We start from the raw sequence: 10,262 nt of genomic DNA, 5'->3' as shown, positions 1-10,262 counted from the left end.
ATTTCTGACGCAGTCCAAAAAAAGCCAAGTTTTGCTTACTTTTAAAATTAGAAATAGAATAAAAATTAGTTGAAAACTTTGTTCTGATGGGATTACTACCTGGTTATACAGATTAGATCTGTCAACATATTTTGCAGACACTTTAATTTAAAGGCCATCAGATTTTTCCAGAAAGTTTTTCCCAAGTAATCTTTGCTCCCTCTCAAATCTGTGAGATTCAAAAGTACATCTTTTTGTCTTCCCATATCAAGTACTTCAAAGCTTAATTTTGAAAGTGTTTGTCTCATGCCTATCAGCATTCCAGTTAAACAAAACTTCTGCAAATATTATTAAAAACAAACAACGAAACCCCAAACTTTTATGCATTCCAAACACCTGCATCTCAAATAAAATGTCTACCTGTTTCCTTTATTTTCAAAAGACTCTTTCTTGGCAAAGAAAACACACCAAACCTTTTAAACAGATTTTTCTTAGCAACCTACAATGGAAATTAATGTTGTCTGCTAATATATATCCTAAGGGAGTATCAATACCATATAGAATATTAGTTTTGTATCAACCTGAAGAACAGAGAAGCTGTTCCGAACTACAGCAACAAGCTGTTATGCTGAACCTAAAGAACATATTTAATACTCTCAACTATGGGTGGTCCAAGAATCGACACTAAATCTAAGTCAGAGAAAGAACACGCTCAAATGTGAAGAAGCTAGTTTTTTCTTCAGTAAGCACTTCCTAAAGAAGCCTGGCCAAGTCCAATAGACAAAAGCTATTCTCTGCTCTTCTCCAGAAGAGGAGACAACTGAGAATACTAGAAATTTTAAACAGATTCACAGACACTCCCCTCCCCATGCCTCTCAAAGAAGCTCAAAGCTGCTAAAGGTAAAAATGTGCTAGATTATTTACTTTTGGTATCTTTGGCAACACCCTGTAATTTTTACCCTCCCATAAAACCAATTTTTTACAAAGTGCTGAAAAACATGGCACAATGCACATGAAACTAAGTTTTACACAAAACATCAACTATGCAGACCTCATTTTGCATTCACTGCGCCACAGTAACAAAAAAGATACTTAGAAGTGGAAAGAAATAGTAATATTTTGTCAATCTCAGGCACAAAATTATACATGAGATTAAACATTTTTAACAGGCACAGGTTTTTTTATTTTTTTCTTTTCAAACTAAGAAGAAAAGTCAAAGAACGGAAATGGTTGCCACGGGAGGCTTTCAAGACCAGTCTGGATAAGCCCCCCCAGCAGCCTTATCTGACCTAATAGCTGACACTGCTTTGAGCAGGAGGTTGGACTAGAGATCTCCTGAGGTTCTCTCCAACCTGAATCATCCTACGATCCTATGAAAAAATGCACACACACATTCAAAATTCCACAGAAATCCTTCTTAAGCACTAACTACTACCTGCAAGGAATATAAAGGTCCAAAGTTAGTAAGATAGATACAATTGTGTCAACCTCCATTAAGTGAGAATATCAGATCATCATCCACCCCTATCTTGGTACCGTATGAAGGAAATAGAAATGATCACAGATGATTATCTAACTGTACTGCAGTAAAAATGTCTGACATCTATACTTAGAACTTTCAGTCCCCCGTGTAAACATAAACTATACAATTTTGCATCAAACTATTTATTATAACCCTTTAAAATTAGATTTCAGCTGTGTACCAGTTTTTCCTAAAACCAGTCTCTCCATATACTAGAAACTATGCTTAAACAAAACTGTAATGAAAAAGTATTTATCTTGGGGATTTGTGTGTTTGAATTTAGACATACATAAGTAAAGACGGTGCTATGCAGTATTGCAGTCCTTCTGCAATCACAGAATCTTCTAAGGTTTAATCTGTTTATTACAGAAACCCAAAATAGTCATACCCATTGCAAAATCTCCATGTAACACCACACAAGTTTACAAGGTGCTATGTCAACATCCTTTTCCTTGGAAGTAGTCTCTTCCATTAATCTAATGTCTTAATTAATTTCTGTAACAGCACTATTTCAAAAAATAATGTTGACTCACCTAATGAAGCCCTACCAGGGTGAGCTAGCAGGAGATAACAGGACCAAGGGCAGAGAAAAAGCAGTAGCCTCCAGGATGCAAACAAAAGCTTTACAGAATGAATGCTTCGATTCCACAGAAAGTCTGCTTCCTACAACCTACCTAATCCCACTGGCTTCACAGGAATTGAATTTAACATGATTAAAAGAGAAAAGGTGTCTTTTTAATTTAAAGAAGTGAAATAAAGTGATTTATAAAAGTCTCCACAACAACTATGCATCATTTAGATCATACTTTGAAGATCCAAACGCTACTTAGGCCAGGCATTGTTCTATTTACAGTCACAGTTTTTCAGGTTTTAATAGCTAGTTCCAAAAATAAAACACATTACTAAAACACCATCAGAAATTCCATCTTTGTCATATCCCAATGCATCTCAAACCAAAACAATTCAGGCACTAAATGTTTCTAATCATAAAAGTCACTTGCAAGTAAAGACCTGTATGTAACAGCTACACATACAGAATACATCACATCAAATTACCATCCACTACTATTAATTATGACAAAAATACATATGAGATATCTTTATGAGAGGGACATCCAAATGCTTCATCTTCAATAGAATGAAAGAGTTAATTGCTGACGACTCTCCACAATTCTGCTTAAAAAAAGTTTCTCTTGCTAAATTAGACCAAACCTTGAGCCACATCATCATTTGCTGAGCCTGTGTCCGACATGCTTTAGTTATTGGCAATGCACTTAATCCTCCTCTGTTTGCACAGAAATTCATCTATGAGTCTGGCAAGAAAAGAGGTATTTGAGAACGAATGCCAGAAGGTAATTTATAGAACATCCAATTCTCAGGCCCTAACAAACAAGTTGTGTTATACTGCCTCCCAGTGCACAGTGTCTGCCTGTCTGCACAGCTCAAAGGAAAAAGGCTGAAGAATACATTTTAGACGTGGAACTACCAATAATTTCCAAAGGAACTAGAACTACCTTAGAGTCTGTTCTCAAAAGCATTTGTTTTGAAAAATTCTAGCCAGAAAATAATACCGAACTGTGGGAATTTGTTTCACTTTAAATAAAGAAACTGTAGAAGTAAAAATGAAAACCAGGCAAATTCATACGGTGGACTGCTTTTTTACTGAGTCCTTGTACAGTGTCTTGTATAAAAGTCTTGGGACAAACGAGGATCCCTAAATCATAGATTTAAAAATCATTGACAAACCCAAGAATTTTACAGCAGATGAAATTTCTCTAGGAAAAGGAAGAAGTATTTTTATATTTTATATGTAAGGTGACCCAAGCCAAAGTATTTCAAAGTCAAAAGAATGGTTGATGAGAAGCTTAACATAACCCAGCAATGTACACTTGCAGACCAGAAAGCCAACTGTGTCCTGGGCTACATCAAAAGAATCATAACCAGCACGTCGAGGGAGGTGATTCTCCCCCTCTACTCTGCTCTCGTGAGACCCCACCTGCAGTACTGTGTCCAGCTCTGGGCCCCCAACACAAGAAGGACATGGACCTGTTGGAGCGGGTTCAGAGGAGGGCCACAAAGATGATCAGAGGGCTGGAGCACCTCCCATAAATGAGGACAGGCTGAGAGAGTTGGGATTATTCAGCCTGGAGAAGAGAAGGCTCCGGGGAGACCTTAGAGCAGCCTTCCAGTACCTAAAGGGGGCTACAGGAGAGATGGGGAGGGACTCTTGATCAGGGAGTATAGTGATAGGGCAAGGGGTAACGGGTATAAGCTGAAAGAGGGTAGATTTAGATGAGATATTAGGAAGAAATTCTTTACTGTGAGGGTGGTGAGGCAGTGGCCCAGGTTGCCCAGAGAAGCTCTGGATGCCCCATCCCTGGAGGGGTTCAAGGCCAGGCTGGATGAGGCTTTGAGCAACCTGGGCTAGTGGGAGGTGTCCCTGCCCATGGCAGGGGGTTGGAACTTGATGATCTTTAAGGTCCTTTCCAACCCATTCTATGATTCTATGATTCCATACAAAGAGAATTCAGTCCTTCAGTGCTGACCATTCAAAACCCGAGTAAGAGCAACTTCCTAACTGTGTAAGTCAACATCCCAAACTCTTCATATCTTGCACCCTATTTTTTTAATCAGTAACAAACACATCAACACTGATGTTCAGCAGAATTAATAATAGTCTAATGCAGACAATTACTAAAGAGGTTTAAGTTCAATTTAATCACCATTTACAGTTCTTTCACATAGCATTGGAGAAAAAGATTTCAAAAAATAGATCAGTTAAGAAAACCTACTGTTCAATTCTACTGGGACAAAGATGAAGTTGTACTTTCTAACATTTTTAAGATTAGCATTATTCTTGCTGGCTCTTAAAAAACTAGTAGGGTCGTTAAGCTGAAGTACATTTAGCTAAGTCTAGCTTGAGGCAATTTGCTTATGAGAAGGGTCAGACCTTTGAAACTAAAACAGTGCACCCGTCAAAAATGGGTGAAACAAATGAAGCTGGTTTGCTCTTTTGGACAGCATGGAATAATCATGAAAACACACAACCTACAATCTAACCCTCAAAACATGCTGTTTACAAAAACACTATCACAAGCCAAGCTTCTAAGAGCAGTTAGCAGATTGTTTGTAGTTTAGCTTTAGGCATGCAAGTAACTAATCCCTTTTGTTTAGGGGAACTAGTTAAATGAAAAAACAAATCAGCTGTACAAATGAAAGGGAAGGTGAAACTTACAGCAGTTGGATCTTTCAAATGGAGCTGAGTTGCTGTCACCTGTCTGAAACCACCAGGATATCTAGAAAAACAGAACAGACATGCAAGCTTAACGCTATATGCTAAAGCATGACATTAACACACATATCACTACATCTTAGACAACAGTGTAATGGTATTATAAGCCTTCAAAAAAGGGAGTTGCTCTCATGAGGCCAACAACTACATTGTATTAGAAAGATTCTATCCTGTCAAGAATCTGTTTAACACCATTTGTACTTTCTTTTTTATTCACTTGAGTATTAAAGAGTTTATGTTACACAAGCAGATCGATATGTTTTTAAAACTGCTTATTAAATACACCATCACCGCTACAGAATACAATGGGAATAAGATATGCAAAACTTTGAAATATTTCAAGACAACCAAGACTCACAACCAGTCTGTGGCTGACACACGAGCCAAGCATTTTGAACAGTATTTATTATTTTCTTAGTATTTTAGCTAAAACTTAGCATTATTGGCACATCTACAGTAATCATAGAATCATAAAGGTTGGAAAAGACCTCAAGGATCATCAAGTCCAACCCAACACCACCTAACTCACTAAACCATGTCCCTAAGCACCACATCTCACCCCCAAGCCTGTAGCGTTGCAGGGGGTTGTTGTGACCAAAGTGCAGGACCCGGCACTTGGCTTTATTGAACCTCACACAACTGGCCTCAGCCCATCGGTCCAGCCTGTCCAGATCCCTCTGCAAAGCCTCCCTACCCTCAAGGAGGTCAACACACCCGCTCAGTTTGGTGTCATCTGCAAACTTACTGAGGGAGCACTCAATCCCCTCATCCAGGTCATCAATAAAGATGTTAAACAGGACAGGCCCCAAAACCGATCCCTGGGGTACACCACTGGTGACCGGCCGCCACCTGGACTTCACTCCATTCACCACGACTCTCTGGGCTCGGCCATCCAGCCAGTTTTTTATCCAGCAAAGAGTGTTCCTGTCTAAGCCGCGAGCCACTAGCTTTTCTAGGAGAATACCGTGGGACACGGTGTCGAAGGCCTTGCTAAAGTCTAAGCAGACAACGTCCACGGCCTTTCCCTCATCCACTAGATGAGTCACCTGGTCATAGAAGGCGATCAGGTTGGTCAAGCACGACCTTCCTTTCATGAACCCATGCTGGCTGGGTTAAATAAAACGTGACTTCTTGTAAAGAACAGTGTACCGCAACGCATATGTCTCCTAAAGTTTATGTGATAGGGCAAAGTTGTGCTAATTCATGTTTAAGTATATACTTCAAATGAATACATTGGTGCAAGCATAAATACAGTGGTCCAAGAAATTACGCAGATGTCAGGTAAAGCTGGGTTTCATTTTGATTTCATGACACTACTAGGTATCAGCCTAAGTGAAATGAAAATAAACCCAACATCATTAAAATATGTCCATTTTGGGAGCCGCACTGATTTAAATGTTTGTTTTAATTCTACAACTCTTTTCACTTATTCAAAAGCAAGCTAGCTGATTATGCAAGTGTTTTCACTTAGAAATTTTTAGTGAAAATTTTTAAGAAGTCATAGGGTGGAGAAGGAAAGAAAAAAAAAGCTAATTTCCATCAACTGTGAACAAGCACTTCTTAACAATTGAGCAAAGGAACTTCAGGATTGAAACATCAGCACTAGCAAAATTAGCTCTCTCAATGTGATTTACTCATCTCCTCACTGGATACATTTTAACACTTTGAGACTATTATATAGTGTTGTCACTGTATAAAATAGGAGCAACTGTTCTCATGTGACTGAATAGATCATTGCCATACGGTTTGTAATTGATTATTGCACTTCCATCTGTAAACAAGTTGTCTGCCAGAATAATGTACTATACACTATTGTATACATCAGTAAATCTTGAGTATCTAATTTCTTACTGTTTTTTTCAGCTCTTTTTTTGTGTGTGTGTGTGTGTTTTGTTTTTCATCCTCTGATTCAATAATATATCAATCTTGGTATTTATTGTTAGATAAATAGGTACTGGTAGGATAAAGTTGGCAACTGTATATATCTTAATATGTGCAGCGCCAATAGGAATGTTTTCTACTGCTTATCAGATAGAATAATCCTGATCATTGGGTTCATGGGCTCACATAAAACAACCCAGCTCACCAAATCTGTTAACTTACTCAATTGCTCTGACTACTTTTGAGTTAGATTAGTTCCCTAACGATACAGGCTGGGGAAAAAAAAAAAAAGGAAAAGGAAAAAAATAATAAAGAAAAGGTTTGCATCATTTTACATATCTCAACACATGCAAATACAAACCAAAACATGTAAGTAAGAATTCCCTTTTGAACCAGTATGCTAAAAAGAAGACCATAACTCTTAAGAAAATATGACATTAAATTTACCACTAGCTTCTTTGAATACTTATTATAAAGCTTACCCAGTATGTGAAGAATATACTTTCTGTTCCCATTTGTTACCAGAGAAGGCAATATGTCTTGTATTTATTATGACAACATGATCTCCGCAGTCACCTACAAGGTAGAAATTAGTAGAAAATATTAAGAGAACCACAGGAGTAATCAAACACAATAACAATTGTGTAATACACACACAGAAAATATTAAGAGAACCACAGGAGTAATCAAACACAATAACAATTGTGTAATACACACACAGAAAATATTAAGAGAACCACAGGAGTAATCAAACACAATAACAATTGTGTAATACATACATAGTAGCACATACAGACACAATTCATAAAGCTCAAATTTAAAGATCTGAGTTTTTTCAGTCATACTATCCAAACCTGCACTTAAATACCAACTGCCCAGGCTTATAATACCATTACACTGTTGTCTAAGATGTAGTGACATGTGTGTTAACATCATGCTTTAACATATAGCATTAAGCTTGCATGTCTGTTCTGTTTTTCTAGGTATCCTGGTAGTTTCAGACAGGTGACAGCAACTCAGCTCCAGACTTGTACTTTAACAGAATCATAGAATCATTAAGGTTGGAAAAGACCTCAAGGATCATCAAGTCCCACCGTCAACCCACACCACCTAACTCACTAAACCATGTCCCTAAGCACCACATCTACATGTTTCTTGAGCACCTCCAGGGATGGTGACTCCACCACTTCCCTGGGCAGCCTGTTCCAACGCCTGATCACTCTTTCAGTGAAGAAATTTTTTCTAATATCCAGCCTAAACCTCCCCTGGTGCAGCTTGAGGACATTTCCTCTTGTCCTATCACTTGTTACGTTAGAGAAGAGGCCAGCACCCTCTTCAGACCAGCTGAGAGGAGACCTTATCACTCTCTACAACTACCTGAAAGGAGGGTGTAGCGAGGTGGGTGCTGGCCTCTTCAAGACAGATTGGACTTGATGATCCTTGAGGTCTTTTCCAACCTTAATGATTCTACAGCATCTAAAAATATGAGAATCTGGAAACCAACGAAAGATTACCTCTAAAACAGAAAATAAATACACATTAAATCAAACTTCTTTCCTTCTCTCACCACAGCTTAAATTCAGCTCCAGATACTTTTTAACACAATTAAAAAAAATAATGATTTCATGGAAGGGTCTCTGGATACCAAATTCAAAACAAAACAAAAAATCCCCAGAATGTTATTCTAAGGAACTTACACTAAAATACTTCTTGTTAGCTCAGATTAAAAAAAAAAAAAAAAGTGTTAAGTAAACCAACCACTTTGCTCTCTAGTATCAAATGTCTCTCAGTAGTAGTAACCTATCAATATCAATCTCAGGTGTAATGCATTTGGTACTGATTTATACAATACATTAGAGCAAAGAAAGTTATCCTTGAAATGACTTTCCAGGATTTTATAACTTTGTGGACATAAAAGTAACAAAGAACTTTCCTACAGGACAGCCAAAACCATTTCCTGTCAGTGTCTGCTTTATTTTTCAGAGAGCCTTAGTCTCCAGTGACATCTTGTGGATAAGACATAATTTACAACAGCAGAACTCTGGTATTTAAAACATCGTTAGAACACTACAAATACTATCTTCTATTATGAAAAACTGATCAAGTACAATTTTAGTATGCACACTTTACATGTGTGAGCAAAGTTTAATGCTTTGCACCTCCAGTAATGTCTCTTGAAAAATTTGCATGAGTATTACAGGAAAGATTGCATCACCACTATGAGGGATCCCTTTTTTATTATCTATAAAATGCTTATCACCGTGAAACAGGCACTAAGGTATTGCAGACAATGAACAAGGTCACAGATGCATCTTTACTGCTGAATCTCCTAACTTGCAGGAAACCAAAACGTTTTTTTCATTTAAACAAGAAGATATCTTTCAACAATGATAATGTCTCCCATTTAAGTATCACACAGGTTCCAGCCTCATCATCTCAGAACGTCTGAGGGTGGAAAGGACCTCTGGAGATCACGTTGTCCAACCCCCTGATCAAGCGGGACCAGCATTTTAATATCTCAAAGAATGGAGACTCCACAACCTCTTGGGCAAACACTTCCAGTCACTCTCACAGCAAAAAAAATGTTTCCTGATGTTCAGAGGGAACCTCCTGTGTTTTAGGTTGTGCCTGTTGCCTTATGAAGGCAGAACTTCCGTGCAACGAATTGAGAATGAAGAACTGCTCCAAGACACTGTGGTGTTGTGCAGTTACTGTAAGGTAGCATTCAGAAAATCTAATAAAGAATCACATCAGTGTTTCACTATGTGCACTGTGAATTCAATCTTTATGTTTAAAATCAATGTGATGAAACATATTTTAAAAAAAAAAAGGAAGCACAACCTGCTGTAATTCAGGTACTAAATAATGAATACATAATGAGCTTTATATGGATTGTTAAAGATCATGACATAAGGTTGCAGAGGGGTATGAAGGCAAAAGATGAGAAGGAAAATTATGACATCTGTAATTTACAAACAATTGAAAAATGTAACCTTAAATATCAGGCTTCATTTTAAAACTGAAATCAGAATAAAAATACAAGTGAACGAAAATAAATTTTCTTTTATCTACTCCAATACTCACTTAGTGCATGATAAATAGGTTTATGCCGGCCTTCAAGTCTGATTACAGTCGCAGCTGCTATTTTTCCTGGTGGCTGCATCTTCGCGTCGAGGAGATACCAGGCTCTGCCAAAAGTAGCCCATTGCTGAAGAGAAAGAGCAGTAGCACTTAACATAGAAGAACACACTACCACACATAAAGCCAGTTTCTCTAATTAGATCAACACTATTTTACATTCCAAAATACTAGAACAAATATTAATATTCAACGCCTTCTCCAAACACCCTTTAACTGGACGGAGAACACCGCTGCACACTGCCATACACCCACTGCTTCACCTGCTTCCAATGCCTGCGGTGGCAATAACACTGACAGGTCACCAGCTCCGAGGGGTTTGTTGCAAAAATTAGGATCTCTGGCTGCAACCTTCCGTTCCTGCTCACTGAACCCTTCAACCTCTGTGGGCTACTTAACGCCCAACATCTCCTCCCCTCGCAGCGAAGGGCACACCTCACCCAAACGCAG

General features: G+C 38.2%; 1 protein-coding gene across 1 annotated transcript in view; it reads right to left on the bottom strand.

Annotated features, from left to right (window-relative positions):
- The window catches only part of MRPL13 (mitochondrial ribosomal protein L13), a gene marked incomplete at its 5' end in the record, with an annotated part of 15,651 nt that extends 5,747 nt beyond the window's left edge, over positions 1–9,904 (bottom strand). The window contains 3 exons of the mRNA XM_010085473.1: positions 4,737–4,797; positions 7,157–7,250; positions 9,759–9,904. Of these exons, the coding sequence (XP_010083775.1) occupies positions 4,737–4,797; positions 7,157–7,250; positions 9,759–9,904 (301 nt within the window). The remainder of the gene's footprint in view (positions 1–4,736; positions 4,798–7,156; positions 7,251–9,758) is intronic.
- Positions 9,905–10,262: the final 358 nt, after the last annotated feature.

The sequence above is a fragment of the Pterocles gutturalis genome, unplaced genomic scaffold (genome assembly GCF_000699245.1).
Source record: "Pterocles gutturalis isolate BGI_N339 unplaced genomic scaffold, ASM69924v1 scaffold4725, whole genome shotgun sequence".
Taxonomy (NCBI): Eukaryota; Metazoa; Chordata; class Aves; order Pterocliformes; family Pteroclidae; genus Pterocles; species Pterocles gutturalis.
Note: the sequence above shows the minus strand (reverse complement) of the source record. Positions and strands in the feature narration are given on the sequence as shown.